This window comes from Daktulosphaira vitifoliae, unplaced genomic scaffold, assembly GCF_025091365.1.
Source record: "Daktulosphaira vitifoliae isolate Bord-2020 unplaced genomic scaffold, ASM2509136v1 Scaffold_1, whole genome shotgun sequence".
Lineage (NCBI taxonomy): Eukaryota > Metazoa > Arthropoda > Insecta > Hemiptera > Phylloxeridae > Daktulosphaira > Daktulosphaira vitifoliae.
Window position 1 is genome coordinate 35628182 of NW_026099572.1, and position 18413 is coordinate 35646594.

General features: G+C 23.9%; 1 protein-coding gene across 2 annotated transcripts; it reads left to right on the top strand.

The window, feature by feature from the left end:
* Window positions 1-7423: 7423 nt before the first annotated feature.
* Window positions 7424-14404, top strand: LOC126893874 (uncharacterized). Of its 2 annotated transcripts, none has more exons than XM_050664413.1 (3): window positions 7424-7524; window positions 11985-12093; window positions 13972-14404. In XM_050664413.1, the coding sequence occupies exons 1-3, from the start codon at window positions 7456-7458 to the stop codon at window positions 14235-14237; spliced, it is 444 nt and encodes a 147-aa protein (XP_050520370.1). In that variant the 5' UTR covers window positions 7424-7455; the 3' UTR covers window positions 14238-14404. The 2 variants fall into 2 exon arrangements, with proteins under 2 accessions (XP_050520370.1, XP_050520371.1); XM_050664414.1 differs by lacking the exon at window positions 7424-7524 and adding an exon at window positions 9840-9959 and having other exon boundaries at window positions 13972-14400.
* The last annotated feature ends 4009 nt before the right edge of the window (window positions 14405-18413 follow it).

Genomic DNA, 18413 nt, shown 5'->3' on the forward strand with positions numbered 1-18413 from the left:
CATTTTGTCGTAGAAATTTATGATTATTTTATTTATTTCAAAATTACGCCTATATGTCCAGCCACCTTTTACTTATCATTTATTCGCTGTTATAATCACTGCTTATTAATTTATTTTTACTTTCATTCGGTTTGTTACAAATTTAAGTTATTTTTTTCGGTATATAAAAAAATGTAAATACTGTTTTTATTGTATTATGTACAAATTTGCAAATCGAGCTTGTCCCGTTAAAATATATATAATATAGTAATAATAATATAAGTAATGAAAAAGTAAAATTTTCAGTGTAAATGATCCGAATTACATTTCAGGAATAAAAACTGCACTTGAGATAATTATAAAATATTATATCTGATAGTTAGGCGGTAGAATGGCAAACTTAATCGAAATTTGTAGTAGAATGCACATCAAACAAAAATCATGTAGTGTTACGCTATAATACTTAATTTCGTTGAGAGTATATGTTTGACATACATGTATTGGTTTAGTAAATCGTTAATAAAATAATCTATAATGCTATCTAAAAATCTAAAAAATTTATCTAAAAATGAAAAAAAATAGAACTACTTTATAAATTAAACAAAATATTCCAAAAATACAATATTTATTCATTTAAATTTGAATGTGTGTAGATATCAGAACGATATATTTGATAAGGATTTTTAAGTCGATATAAATCATTATATACTATCTATGAAAAGTAAACTTGAGCTCGCACATTTTAAATTGACCGGAAATCTAATAATATGTATTGGTTGTTATATTCGATAAATTACAGTCTAATGAGTTGAAAACATTTTTTTAAACCTAAATATTTAATACATCTAGAAATGTATCAAATACTTTTAGAGTATTTTTACTAAGTAAATCTTTTTCAGTTTTCACAATAACTCCAGTAAAAAATGATTGAAAAGCAATTTCTAAATGATCACCACGGTTTCATAATGAAACTGACTTTTTTTCTTCTTTATTTGGAGGAATTATGAAAATAATCAAAGATGTTGATTCCTATAAATGTTTGTATTTCTATTGAAATTAAAATTCGATAGAAGCCCTAAAAGTAAACGTATTAGGGAAGCACAAACGGGAAATGTTTTGTGTTCGAGTACACTGAATATAATGTCAGCAAACGTTCTCTTGGTGCCTACAGAGAAAATAGTTTGGGCTTAAATCGCTGCCAGTGTATATGTAAAAGCCAATCGTTGTCGCCGCCGTTGTTATTCTGACAATGAATTCATTCGACTTGAGTCGAATAGAACATTGAGTTTGACAAACGTGTGCTCGTACAAACAATCTCGGAAACTTAAAGCGCTCTCTTTCTCTGACGGCACCAATAATATATTATTATTATTGTGCACGAGGCCGACGCCAACACAAAGGGCGTCCCGTTGATTTCACAAAAGGGTTTGGTGGTTAATGGTTAACACAAATATATATTCGCTGTGTACAATACAGTTTACCCACATACACAATAATAACCATGTGTACTTATCGACAATCCTACGATTAATGAAGTCAACTGCTAAAGACTCTTCGAACGGTCGAGTGATACTTACAACTGAACTTAATTCCGTAAAAGCGAATGTTAGTCAGTAAAAAAACAATTATTATTGTTATATTGCTCTGTAAATACTAAATGACTACAGGGTAGTGTTATATTATCCAATGTACTGAACATAGGCGCAGCTTTCATTTTGAAATGTACCAACTAATGTTGTCATTTTTTATAAAAATTGGAAAATATTAGTATATCATAGCTACTTCAAATTCCATTGATATTAACGTTAAAATTAGGGGAGTATGAGACAAGTTTACATCCTTAAAGTCAAATTAAATCTGTTAAAGAAAATATTCACCATGCAACTTAAAATTTGGTAGAGATATTAATTTATATATCTAGACCAATTGATAAAAATCTTATTAATTAAATAGAAAAATATTCAAATTCGTCAAAATTTGGTTAATTAATAAAATGATTTAGACTGGTCATTTATCTAATAAAAAAACAATTTTCATATAATATGATCTATTTGCGCAACTAGTTTTTATTTTACGATATTTTTTGTTTTCTCCAATTCTGAGCACTAATGCACCAAGTTGAAAGTTAAATTAGTTAAACATTTTAAGTTAACTAAATTAATTTCTATACAACTTGTTATGTTTTTTAATAATTTAGATCAGTGTTCAGTAATTGTGGTTAAAAGACTATTTAGTACTGCGCTACTATAATTTAGGAACATCCTTAGGCCAACTTAATGTGGAACGGGGTGAATTAAAAATATTTTTATTAACTAATTAGGACATAATTGACGCAAATAGTATTTTGCTTTGGAGGTGTTCCATATTTGAAGAAAAATCAATTTTCAGGCTACGCTTGAAATAAATTATACCCAATCGATTTCCTATTTATTGAATGATGTTACCTACTTGTGTGAGAATAGAAATAAATTATATTATTATTTATAATATGAATAATAATAAAATATAATAAATTTCATAATATTAGGTGGGAAATCACTTCTATTAAGAAACACTTTTTAACAATTGTTATTGAGACAATTTCAACTTGTATCAATATTTTGTACATAGCCTAAACCATTGGTGAGGGAGGAAATTGACACCCTTTAGTTTAAATGAAATCTTCTAAAGAAAGTATTTACCAAATAATTTGAAATTTGGCAAAATTACTATATTGAAAACAACTAGTAAAGAGTTCATTAATTAAGAATTATTAATTAATAGAGAAAAGTCAAATTAGTCATTTTGCCAAGCACAAAGATGATTTTTTTAACAAAAAAAGTTGATATACCTTATATTATTTTAGGTTTCAAAAAGCAATTATTTATGTATTCTTCAAATAAAAGGGAGTCTCTTTTTGTCCCCTTAAGATTCTTTGAATATACTATACAATTTTTAATTGGTCTCCCGAGTAATTAAAAAAACAAAAAACTTGAAGTGTAAAAAATTTAAAAAAGGAAATCGATATGACCCCTCAAGGTGTGCTTTTGGTTAATTAATACGTTAATTTTTTTTAAGTAACAATGAAAATCAAAATTTTCCATTTCATTTTTATATAAAAAGTACCCATAGTACTTCTCTAATTTGAATGATACTAGAAATTTCAAATAATTTTTATTAGTAATGTTTTTCTTTATCTATTACAGTAAAAAAAATAATTATTTGTGTATTCCGGCTCAAGTTAAAATCATTCACTGTAAAACAACTATAGTATATCGTTTTTTTTTAAATGGTTTTAGTGCAATAAATGTAACAAATTAGCAATAAATTGTTGCATTTCAATCTTTTTAACTAACCATATGTTTTAACGAAGTTTTTTATTACTTGGTAATGTATAAAAGTACAATTTAAAAATGTATAATGTTAATTTTTTAAGTCAGGAGTAATTTTAATAAGATTGTTTTCAAAACTAAAAAGTCGGCTGAAGTTCAAGTAGAGCTCATAACATAATAAACTTCCTAAACCTATTATTTAGTTATTGAAATTCTATATGGTTTTATTTAATGAATTCTTTTTAGTGAAAATGTCTAAAATCATCGTGTCACTAAGTTGAGTGTACACTATAATAGATTATTATTATTATAATATAAATATATATATATATATTATTATAAGATTCCAATTAATATAGAATATGAGTAAAAATGTTTTAGTATTAAAAAATGTTAAATATTTTTAATATTTCTTTAATCAGTAAACAATTATAGTAAAAATTGATTGAAATAATTCAATTTCTTTTGTTTTATAAAATTTTAAATTATAAATTCAAGTATATATGATTGTCCATAGTTCTAATTCTATTACATAAATTTAGATTAAACCTGACAAGAAGCTCTGCTGTCACATTACTTTATCTCTTTTGCTTATTCCAAAAAGAAATTTAATTAATTTGAAGTTTACCTTATCTCTATTATATACATTTGTAAGAATAAAATATAACAATTTATTATCCTTTCAATTATTTATTTTAAGTAAACAAATTCGTATTTCTGTACCATAAGTTAAAATTTAAATCCAAAAAATCTTTAATAATTACAACATGGTGTAGCATAACTTTTTTATTTGGCACGGGTTTAATAAAATTGGTAGAATATGACTGTCGCGACGATCAAGATAATAAAAACATAAATACTTGTAAAGTGTACATGAATAGCATTCTTTTTGTCTTTTTATTTATGACTAGTTCACCTATGTTTGTGAAGAATGTCACTTACGTATGTTATTAATTTGCATTATCAACGTTGAATATTAATAACTTGTTTAATGGCTATCTCTTCTATTGTCGCTATTATTTTTAGTTTTATTCTGGATTCAAATTGCATACATAATACACTTAATTTATAATCTTACTAATTTTTATGTGGCTATTTTACTTGCAATACTGCTATTAAAGTCAATAACCTTTACTTTTATAATTATTATATTGGTTGAGAAACTACTATCAAATAACTTTATCTACACTTTTTATTGTTATATTATTTATTATTTAATGCACTATAAATGGAAAATTTGAATTTTTATGTTATATCGACATAAAATAAAAATAAGAATCTACTAAGAGTAGTCAAAATAGTATGCTTAATTGACACACTATAACATTTTTGGGTCTCGTATTAATAATATTTTAGATACAATAATAAAACAAATAAATTTCATAACTTCAATAACATATAAGGTTTAATGTGACAAAATCATATTGAGTTATTTACAATATTTAGTTTACGGGTGAAAACTTTGAAAATAAATTTTCTGTCAACATACTTCAATTTTATACAATAATTAATACATCTTTAATGATTTATCAATTAATATTTATATATTTAGGTAAGATTTTTGTAGATTTTAATATTCATCTAATAGACATATTAGAAAAGAGGGTTGGGATCATACGTTTATGATAAATTAAAATTTCAATTTATACTGAAATCATAGTAACAAAAGTTAGAACAATCGAACTATATTTTAGCACAAACTTTGTTTTATGATAGTGGTTTTAATTACTGTCAGATTTCTGTTTATAATGGTTCTTACTGAAGTTGTTTTAATTGAAAACATTTTTTTCCATGCTAGTTAGTGTATTTTATGTGAAGCCTAAATAGTATAAATAATATACTATTTATACTCAATGTTTACAAATAAACAATTTTTTCGTTAGAGCATAAATTAATTAATTATTTGATTAATTAAATTTTCTAATACTTTAAGCATTAATGTCGCATATTTTTTGTTTTTTGTTTACATTGTACTATTTAAGGGTTGGCACAAATTATCTATTATCGTTGTATTAATATTAATACATTACAATCGTGTCGACTTTAAATCGAATTCAATAAATTTTGTTTCAAAAAAGAAACCATAACAATAGTGTTTGATGATAAGGATTTTTTTAGCTTCGATGCGAAGCTCTGAAGATATTAATTTTAACTATGATAATTTTTTTTTTTTGTGTTTGTTACCACTTTTTCTAAGCTTTCATACGATCGATTTCTTTCAAAGATACGTCAAACGATCACAAATTTTATTTAGTTGCCCTAAAATTAGACAAATATCACTCATTCTCTGTAAATATAAGAAATATCCCCCCAAAAAACGTTAAACTATTTTAAATCTATACATTTTGGAATTTTTGAACTTCATTTTTCTTAAAGCTGTCATAACTTTTTGAGAAATGAATAATCAAAACAATTTTTTTTATAATTATTTTAGGTATTTTCTATTCATTTGGTATACATTTTTTGAAAATCTGTCTTTTTACCTGGCTACAAGAGAGATTCAAAATGTATAAAAATGAATTTTTTTCAACCTAAATTTTGAAAATGTTTCGGAAATTCTCCAAGCCTCAAACATATGTTAAAATTAATCATTTTTTTATATATTATAGGTTAAAAATATAATTTTTCGGACGATTTTTGTCTATTTGTAAATGATCGCCGTAATTAAAAAACATGCTATTTTTGTTTACATACATATTTAATTAACTTTTAAACTTAAAAATAATTTTTCCATATCAGTTTTTAGAGTCAATATTTCGAAAGTTAGAACTATTTTAAATATAAAGTGAAATTAAATAAAAAAGTTTTTTTTAATTAAAAATTCAAAACTATTTAAGATATAGAATGGAGGGGAGGTGTGTTATGTTATTTTTATTATTCGGAAGTACTTTTTCAAAAGTTGTTATTAACCAGTCATTTTCTTAGTTAGATCATTTTTTATATTATTGCCTAATTACAATTGCAATATAAAATATTGAATATTAATCATTATATATTTAATCATAAAATATATATATATATATTTAAGATATAATTGAGAAAATAGGAATTGATGTTGCTTAATTTAACAATTTCTTTTAAAAATTAAACAATATCTATATATTTGCATCTAAGCGTATTTTAATCACTGTCAGATATCATCTATACTTGTTCCAGCTGTGACTTGTTCTCATTGTAACATCAACTCACTGTGTTGGATTGTTTATTTTTGGGCTTATTTTATGTTCTCTTAGCGCCAAAATTGTATACAGCTAATAATAATAGTTAATCAATTGGTAGGATATTATAGCTCTTTTAACTATGTTACTATCGTATTGTATATTACATTGTATTATAGAGTTTTTAACGAGGCCATTGTCTTTGCTGAAAAGGAGTTCGAATCATGGATTGCACTTTTTCGACTAGTTTGTACATAAGTTAATTAAAAGCTACGGCAGCCTACAATGTTGTGATCGTTTATGTCATCCTTTGCATTATGATCACAAATCCTGACGTAAAGGATCAGTCATTTTGGATGAGCTACCTGATCAAATCGAAGTTCACGCTGATTGAAATCATCTAATTATAGTTAACTACTCTTTCTTATTGAATAATATAAAAAAACTAATGGATAAAATAAAGTAAATTAATTATAAGGAGATATACAAAATAAGTAATATATGACGCAAAAAATATTGAATTCTAAAGAATAGAGGAGAATTTTATTAAGTCGTTATTTATCCTTTTTGTTAAATCTACAATTTGCGTTATTTAAAACTGGTTTTTAACAAAATCAAACTAATTCCAAAACAGTTGACCTCATGCAATTAGCATATTGAACACAAATGGATACACGTGCAAAATGAAACAGCTTTTACTGATATTTTACGATCCAATTAGTGTATGCAATTTCAGCTGCTTTAATGTTGTTAAAATAAGAAAATATTTTAAGTTCAATAAAAACCTAAGTATTTATGTGATTATTATTTTAAATAACATTGGTTATATAAACTTTAAACTAACATAGTTTTCATTTGTTGATCCTATGCCAATAATATTTTACATTGTCACTGCAACAAACAGTAAATGCATTTCTCATAGTATTCAAAGAAATTATAAAAAAAGTTTTATTATTAATTAAATATTCTTACAAGTATTTATCATAATAGTATCCAGTTACAAAAAGATGACTTCGAATAAAAAATATCAAATTAAGAAGCCAGCCAGCTATCAGTATTCTAGAAATTCGTACAGAGTAAGAATTAACCACTTTATTAACTTTTAAATTTTTTTATAAAACTTGTATGTATTATATGCACACAATTATATAACCAAATAAAATAGAGGGATCCTAGCTACAAATATTTTAATTTTAAAACTGATTAATTTTGTAGGATTTATATTAATTTTATATTGTAATATGGTCTTTGAGGACTGCGTTAATACAGGATGATTCAATAAGCATACTAACCCACATTGTTTTATTAAATAATACAAATATTTTATAAAAATGTTTAAATAAAATTACATTTATTATTATAAATCATTGTAATTTTAAAGTTTATTATAAGAAAAAATGATTTTTAAAAGTTGATTTTAGAAGTAACATTTGAAATTTAAACGAGAGCCCATAATTATTTTGTACAATAAAATAAAGAATGGTCTGGATAAATGTTGACTTATCGATAACCAATATTGTATTATTACTTTTTAAGTTGTTGTAATTATCAATAATAGGTGAGGGGGATGCGCAATGTAAAAGAATTTTTATTTGTGTGTTTGGTAAAAATAGAGTTTTGCTAAACATTACACAGCTCCCACCTATTCTAAATATTTGTTCTTTTTTCTATTAAATAGTTTAAATTTTTACTATTATTTTTTTAAAATAATAATAGGTTCCCATATTAAATTTCGAAAGTACCCCTAAAATCTACTCTCTGGAATAATTTTTTCTATCAATAAACTCTATATTTACAATGATTTAAAACATAAAATGAATTTTAATAAACACATTTTATTTTTAAATTTATTAAACAAAATAATGGGCACTACTTAATAAATCACGTTGTATAGAGTGAGTCACGATGATATGACAAATTAAATAACTTTCTATTCAATTATCTTTTTGCTGAAATAATATTTTTAAATAATTTTAACGAAATAATAAATAAATTAAAAGTAAATGAATTTATTAAATCTACATGAATTACTCTGTTTCAGAGTTTTGTAGAGTTTTTTATTTAATAATATCTAAAAAGTTATCTTTTGAAAAATCACGTAACAATAAACAAATGATAAGCAAATAGTAAATTTTAATTTTTGGAAAATATTATTATTAAAATAGAATGTGTTTATTTTTTGTTGTATGTATTTAAAATTTCTTTTTTTTAACGAAACTTTGTTTTATACAATTCATTCTAATGATTATTATATATCTTACTTAAGTACATAATTTATTATTATTTAAACAAGTACAACATTAAATATAATGAAAGAGAAGTAATATTAGAATATTTATGGAAGTCATATCAAATATTTCTACAAATAACAAAACATTTTTTTTTATTTAACTTAAAAAAATGGAAAAATTAATTTTTGCAGCTGTATCTATAGCTATTATGCCTGCTTGGCTCTAGATAATAAACTTGATAAACTAAAGATAAAATAAAATTTGTTTTTTACCATAGCTACATACAATCAATCAAGCAATGACAATTTTAATGGAAAGAATTCTATACCAATAACCTTTAGTTAATGTGTAAATATTATATTATTTCTATCCTTTTGTGATTAGCATTTGATACTGTAAAATAAACACTAAAAAGTTCAAATACTTACAAATTTTAAACTTTTCTAGAAATTTTACTAAAAAACATTAATACGAGATTATGTTACCAAATGATTTCTTATAATAGACCCTATAATATGGTTATCTTGATTTTCTTTTTAGAATTTTTGGTAATTAAAAATTATTCCTTTAATAAAATGAAATTTTATTTTTGATTTCGTTAGGTTCTAAGCTCCAAATTTTTTAAAAAAAAGAAATAAAATATATTCAGAAGATCAAAAGTTATAAGTAATTTGTTTAAATATCTCGTAAATGATCGAACTTAGAAAATTACTAGTCAATTTTTCAAATTAACTTTCCTAATAGGTTCAAAAGATATTATAACAACTTTTGAAGTATCTTAAAAGTTTTATAAATATACTGGAGTTGAGGTGCTAGTTGTTATTTTTTTTTATTATTACGCCTTTCTCTGTCCTTAATAATCCTCCCCCACATAGGTATAAAAAATATTCATTATTATTCGAAAAAAACATGATTAAAATTAGTATATTGAAATATTAATATGTATGGAGTGACTGAATTATTTAAAAAATTGATGATTGATGAGGTCATAAAAATATTTTTTTTTCAAATAATAGCACTAACTTATCATTGTTTACTTTGACTCCAAATTTACTTAAAATATAATTTTTCTATTTATAAAGTACTAAATACAAATTTTTTTTATTATATAATTGAAACCATAATAACAAAAAAAGGTACAAATGTTATATATTAAAAATTATATGAAAATTTAAATTTTTAAAGTAATTAAAATTGTTTACTATCAAAATCAAGTAAAAATGTTTTTAAAAATTATAATTGAAACGTGTATTATATGTAATTTAATATTTTATATTGAGGTAATAAATGTTAAAATTTACAAAATAATATTACAATTTTAATCTTATACCTATCATTAATTTACATTATATTTGTTATATGTAAGAATTTATATTGCAATTTCTTTGACCTCTGGTTTATATTTTATTTAGATTAAAAGATTTTTATAATTTAATTTGTTCAGTCAATTTTTTATTATGTTTAATTAGTTTTGTTCTTATGCTATTATTAGATTATTTTCAATTTATATATTTTTTTGTTTTTCAACATACAATTTAACTGAATTCACGTTTAGATAAGGAAAAAATCATACACGAAATATTTAATACTAAGAAAATAAGTTGTTATATTTATTATCAATTGAAAATATTAATAACAGTCAATTAATAGTAATGCATCACTTGAGTGAATGTTTTTTAATTGTCATGGGAAATTAACTGAAAAATTATTTAGATAAAATACCTTAAATAATTTAATCATATTATTACTATTATTGATTATTTATAACTGGCTATCTAAGATTAACCTACCTTGTTTGTGAAATTATTAGTAAGTAAAATAACTAAATATAATTGCCATTTATTCCACTCCATATTAATAATTTTACACCACAATACAACACTTTGATTATTAATGATATGCATCAAAATTACTTACATCAGTTCAACAATACAACTAATAGTGCCAATAAAACTTTAGAACTTGTATTCTCTAACTTAAAATAGATTATAGTTGGGAAAGCTGATTCGTTTTTCACATAAGTACTATTCAACACTTCATATTGATTTTAAAAGTCATTTAATCGATCCTCAACCTCAATACATTGAAACACTTAATTTCAAAAGAGTAAACGACAATTAAATATTCGAACAATCATTCGGATTGTAATGGGAATCAATATTAAATAATTTAAAGATTAGCAATAACGTTAATATCACCATTTAAACAATATAATAAATACTAACGTACCTAAAATAAAAATCTATAAAATTTCTTTCCATAATTGGTACAATAATCAACTTATACATGCTGTAAAAAAGAAAAAAAGACTCCACAAAATCAATAAATTAAACCTATCTGAATTATCATACTATGAATTCAAAGATAACAGGAAAACCAACAAAAATTACATCAACAGCATCGTAATAAGTATTTGAATTATGTTAATCAAGCAATAAAACATTTTATCAAACATAATATTCTTCTTGAAATATATAAAAGAAAAAAAACTTAAAATCTACAACACTACAATCAGTTTTATTCAACGATAAAAATAGCAATAATTCACAAAAAACAACTAACCTTTTTGTAAAATTTTTCAGATATATCTACACTATAACAACTCAAAATAATCCTTCCATCCCATCACATAAAAACACTATTTTCTCTAAACACTGCCTTAATTTTAAATCAGTCATATTCGAAACTTTAATAAATATAAATTTAGCAAAAGGACCTGAACCTAATAGTATACCACCTTCTTTGCTCTATCATTGTATATATGCTTGAATTTTCATTTTTCTATAAACTAATAAATGACATGATAGATATGCACTAGATATATTTAAGGAATTTTATTAATGTGTACCAGAAAAAAACATTAAAAAAATACGACATTCAATCGTCAATCGAATTACTTTCACAATCAACCAAGTACCAAACAACATTAATATATTCAATTTATCTTATCAGTAATTTAAAAACAAAGAATTACAATTAAACATTAAAGTAAATACTTAAATACACAGCAAATTGTACACAAAATATACCTTTAACTCTTATTATGACTATTATTATTATTATAATTATTATTGGTTTTTCATTTTTTAACCTACATGTTATTTATAAATGTTTAAAATGTCAAATTTTGTTAACCCGTTTAGTAAATAAATTGAATTAAATTAATTATTTTGTTTACAATCATATTTTATTTATTTTATTGTGTGATATGAATTAATAATGTGAAAAAAATAAATAATTGTTATATTAATTTATAGTGGCGTAGCACTGTAATTTTTCATTAAATACACATATCTTTTTTTCAGTGTATGAATAATAATGATTTTCCAGGGGATATCAAGAAATTGACAGTTCCATTCCAAAAAATATTAAAATGTATGTATGTTATACGCTCAGGGAAATATGATTATAATAGTAAGTAATTCCTAAGATTTGTGTGAAAATATTATGTTTAATTATCTTAAAAATGAAGTTAAAAAACCATCATTATCGGTATAAGTGTAAATATCTGACAGAGAATAACAAATAACCACAAAACGCGTTAAATGCAAAAATACACATCTTAAGTTTTAAAAACACAGTTTTTAGCTTTGATGAGAAGCTGAAAAGGTATATGGAGTGATTATTTATCATGATCCACTTAATTGATCGAAAAACAAAAATAGTTTCGATAATTTTTTATTGATTACTTTTAGTTTCATATTTTTTTCAATTTATCAATCATGAAATATTTTCAATGTTCATCTTTAATTATATTATTTAAGCTAATATATTATATTCTATATTAAATTTCATATTATTAATTATATTAAATTTGTCACATGGGAACATAGAAATTAACTACCTTATAAAATAGAAAATGATCCAGTTAAAAAATGACTGATTGATAAAAATTTTTGGACCAGTACTTCAGAAGTTATTGATATTTAAAGTCATAACTATAGGTGAAGAATGAGTGCTGCTAATTTTATAACTGGTCATTTCCCCGTCGTATTCTTCCTTTCGCGTGGGTATGAAAATGAGAATAACATCTGAAGTACTGGTCCAAAAGTTGTTATCGACCAGACGTTTTCTTAATTAGATCATTAACTAATAAATAAAATAGTTAATTATAAATGTTTCAATTTGACACAATTTAAGTTTATACCTTTATAAGGTATAAGGGATGAACCTAAAAAATACTCGATAATTGATAAATTGAAGAAAACTTGGATCAAAAATGATTCAATAAAAAATTATTTTTATTTTTCGATTGATTAAGTGAGTCATAATAAATGAATCTTTTTGTACATGGTTTATACATGAGAATCAAATTTCAATATACTTGAAACTCTCAGCGACGAAAATTAAAAAAAAAAAAACCCTCAACTTTATAAATTAAAAAAATATCTAAAAAATACCGTAAAAAAAAAAAAATTTGCATTTAAAAATTCTATAACTTTTTTACAAAACACTAATCTTAATGAAATTTTAATAAAGTTTACTATAAACAAGAAGTTTTCTTTGGTATTCTATCTAAAAAATCAAAAAAAAATCCGATTACATGGAGAGTTTGAAACAGACTTCACACACATATAAAAATAATTATTTCAACTAAATTTTTGAAAATTTTCCGAAACTTTTTACTTATATCAAATTAAAGCTTTTGTAGTGTATTACAATATTAAAAACTTCATTCCACAAATGTTCTACTATTAGAAATTATGAATTTAACAAATACGTATTGAAGCGTTTTTTATATTATAAATAGTTAAATCACAGTCAAATAACATTTTTATTTGTCCCAACTGTGCAGCGGTCCTACTGTTCTTGGTTTTTTTTTAACATTTTAAAAAATTAAAAAAACTAATTTTTTTATGAAAATTTGAAATTTTTTTAATTTTACATAGAAATTTGTTTTAAAATTTTCAAGTTATAATGTACAATTAAAAATTTTTGAATAGAAAAAAAAAATTGTCACAATTATTTATATTCAAATCGTATTGTACTTAGATTTTTAAATATATTTCGACAAAATCGTAATTATTTACTTTTTACTCGTCAATATTGTTGTTTAATTTCTTATTTTAAAAATTTAAAATGTTTTTGTTTTATTAAATACTATTGGAGATTTAACTTTTTACAAGACACCATTAATTATGTCATACTTTAGTTTTTCACTTTAAAGTTCTATGTTATTAAATCATCGGTTATTCATTTAAGAAAACCTAAATAACTCTATGGATATAAAGCAAAATTATTTTTAAGTAAAAATTATAATTACTAATAATTTACAATTATTATATTCATTAGAAAAAACTTGTATACTTACGGTATATGAAAGAAGAGGCGATAAGAATATAGTTGAATTTTTGAACGAAAAGTACGATAAATGTCAGGATTGTAATATAAATAAAGATCCTGTTGAAGCATATAAAACGCTGAGAGAAGAATTGGCAGATTATATGTGCAACAGAATGCCTCATTATATGATAAAAAGTTGTAAAGGAATAGCAAAGAGTTGTAGTTTAAAATTTGCCAAAAATGCCAGACCTGATTTAAAAGTGCATTGGTGGTAGTAAAAATGGAGGAATGAATTCAGAGAAGTGCAAGAATTTCAATATCATTATCAAATATTTAATTTCTAATTAGTTAAAAATTAAAAAAAATATATCTCTAAAAGTTTTTAAACTGTATTGAAAAATATGTAAAAAATAAAATACATTTTAAATTTCATTCATTTTATACATTTTAAAATTCTTAATATTTTTCAAGTAAATATATAAAATAATGATTTTTTATGTAAAAAAAAATATATATATTACTTTTTATTGAAATATTTAATATAGAAAATCATAAAATTTGATTATAATTTTAAATAAAATAATATCTTATTTTATATTACTTAAAGATTAAATATGAGTATTTTCATATTTATGAAAAAGTTTAGTTTTATAAGAATTGAAATAAATTTAAGAAATAAAAAATGTACATCAAACAATTTTAAGTTACACAATAATACTTGTATAATACATAATAAAGTTTTTTCATTGATTCTATTTATTATTTTATAAATACAATTTAATTGTATCGCGAATTTCAAAAATGGTTCTACTAATTTTTGATATGAATTCATCATACACTGAAAATGAAAAAAATATAACACCATTCTATAAAGTACGTAGTATTTACTTAGTAGCTTTAAAACATTGCGGTATAGTGTAAATAATTTCCTTAAATTAAATTTTGAGCGGAAAAAAAATTACAGTTTTTTTTCAATTTTTCGAGATAAGCCCTTTTTTAAATTCGTAACGAATTCATCAAACTAAAAATAGGAAATTTCATTAAATAAATGTAAAGTTTTTTATCTCTGAAGGGAAGAAACAAATTAAACAAACTACATATTATTGTAGAGTTTTTTGAATCAAACAATGTTTCTCTTACGAAAAATTAAAATTTTAATAGTTTCCAAGAAAATGATTTTCTTATGCTTATTAAATCACTCTATATAATTTTATAAAACTAGTGTAATAATCATTTTTATTTTATTTTGAATCAAAAAATATCTGGTTACAATATATTGTAATATAGTATACATCCATGATAAAGTCTAAGTAAATTAAGTATTTAGCTAACAAATATACGCCAAATAATTTTTTTCCACGGGTCTTGCTTATGATGAAGTCGGCTAGGACCGATAAATAATCGTAATACTAAGATAACTTTAATTTTTACTATAATTTAAAATGATAAAATTTGTAGAAATTGCGGCTTTTATTATTTTGACGGCCGTTTTCGCTAATGAAACCACATTATTTTGGCCATAAGCGCAACAAAGGGGATAAAAAGAACAAAGCTCCCCAGATAACAAATTAGCTACTCAAAAATAATATTTTAATTATTTAATTATTAAATAAAACACATCATTGTAAAACAGGATGTTCTCAACTTTTCATCGAAACAAATCAAGCATTCTTTCAAGATATAAGAGATGAACTAAAAAAGTATTTAATTATTGATAAATGAAGAAATACCATAAACTTAGTAACAATAATAATTTTCTTAGCATAATGATTATTTTAAGAGAAATCAAGAGTCTAATGTTAGAAGTATCAATATGTATTAAACATAAATTGAATTATAATATCGTTATGTTATAATAATTATAACATAACAAATACAGCGTATAATACAATTATTGTAAATTATTATAATTATATATTACAATTATTATACGCCGTATATAATAGTAGAAGTTTATTAGAAATCATCTGCACAAAAAAATGAATTTCAATCAATCATTTGTTCTTATTGTCGACAGACAAATTTATCAAACATTATAATGGCATCTTCAAGTTCAAACATTTTAAAGTTCTGTCAAAATAATGATGTGAATTTATATTTATATTATAAAAATCGTAATTCAGTTTTAATAGAAATGGTTAGATTGAATTCCATATGGCTCCACATACTTAAACGACGGGTCTTCTTGTGCGATAAAAAAATTAATTACTGAGGAAAAGTAACGCCGACTACAGTGATAGAGAAATGTACTGTTTTGTCATTATACTAGTTTAGATAGCGTATGTAAGTTGATTCAAACAGTTTTCGCGATGGTTGCGACCTCTCAGCGGCATAATGTCTATTTTGCGCACGCATTCCTTCGTCGTCAACCGGCAATGCCGCCGCAGTTGAAATACACGAGACACATACAGTCGCACATGCACATAATATCTCTGCAGAACTGAACGAAGAACATGGTGCGCTGGCCTGGTTCCAGCTCACTCGTATCTGCGACACATCTTCACCGCATTTCTCTTGTTTCCCGGAACAACATGACGGCGGCTGTGATGAGGATAAACAAATAGGTGGCCCAGCAAGACATACATAAGGATGCATTTATATACGTGTATTCTACACAGGTAAAGAAAGAAAGAGAAATCTACCCGATGGTCGAGAGGAAAAAATATTTAATAACGTGTAAAATCGTCTGACCTCTCCTTTCCCCATAGAAGATCTGCATATTTCATCTACAAAGCATTGTTTAAATGTTTTTTTAAAAACAAATTGGTATGGTCTAAATAGCAAACTGGACCAGGACACTTGGCCAACATAGTTAAAATTAAAGATTTCGATAAAGGCTAAAAACAACATTTCGAAGACCTTATTTAACTTCTAAAGAAAAGTGATGTGTGTTTTTTTTATCATTCACAATAAATACCTAGCCAAAAACTAAATGGATTTTGCTTGTATTTCTGTCTAAATATTTATTCAAAGTAAAGTTTTTACCCATATTGTTAAAGTAACCAGGGCCTAGTTTGCTAATTACAATTTTGTTGAGTAATAAATATTTTATTGGAAATAATAAGAAAGCAGATCCTGATTGGTCAAAAATGAGTTTTTAGGTAAGCATCAGAGTTTATCTCTTCGTGTTTCTGAAAAAACTTCTGATGATAGAGCTATGAGTTTTAATAAACTAGTTTCATTTTCAATTGTTGGGAGATTTACTGGCTACTTATAAATTTCAACCACATAAAATTTTCAACTGAAATAATACTGGAATTGCTTCAATTCCAAAATTTAAACTAAACATTTTGGCTTCAAAACAAAGTAAACAAATAGCTGCCTTAAATTCATCATTTAATGATTTCGTTTTTAAAAAGATATTTCAACTTTTACCTATGTAAAAGATTTTTTTAAAATCCCATCAAAGAATGCCAATGGGATTCTTGAAACAAATCTCATTAATATTTAAATTGTAAAATGAAAAAATATGTCATCTAATAATACCCGAAACAAATCTTTGTATATGATTATACTATTAAAAATATGTTTGATGCGGGTAAACGATGAAGGGATTGTGGTTGCTCGTGTGTACGCATGTCGAGTGATCAATAGGAGGGTGTGACTGCGTTTAATGTGCGGCCTCTATGGCATATTATTTTGAAAACGGATTGTAGTATTATAGCCCTAGAGTATTTCACATGGCAAACTCACAATAATTAGCGGAGGGTTAACAGCAGTCATTGGCACTTTGTGAACGATAATCATTTGTCATTTGTCTTTTCATCCACGACATGACTAATATCATTACATGCCTAACCGCCAATTTCATATTAATGACAAAAAGAACTTTAATGAGATATTTATGTAAAAAAAATTATTATAATCTGCATATGGGGCCTTTCTTGAAACTTAGCCCAATGAGTTTTTTTTATTGGTATTTTCAAATTATAAGTTTTCCGACAACTGTCATTACTCACTAGAGGCAATGAAAGTCGGGCAAAAAGAAAAACATCTGTGATAGTAGAAAATCTATCTTAAATTCTTAAAATGACACAAGTCATTGTTTTATACAATTTTTATCAGATATTTATTTATATGTAATACATTATCTAAACTTAATCTTTAACTAATTCTGTTAAATTGCCCTAAAATCTACATATAAAAACACAGTATTAAATATAAAAGTAGTTCAACATTTATAAAATGTTCAATGCCGTTTTAAACTTGAATAAATATTTTTCAACGTAATGAAACCTTTTTAATTGAAAAATCGTCGATTGGCGTGAAAAAACGCTTATGTGCAAAAAAATTACTTATTTATTACTAAAGGGATAATTTTTTTTTTAACTAAGAATATTAAAATTTTCAACTTTCATTTTTTGAACTTTGGAGATTTTGTACTCCAAGTAACTTAATGCTCTATAAATATGAAGAAGTTAAACAAATAAAAATGTATATCCAAACCTAAC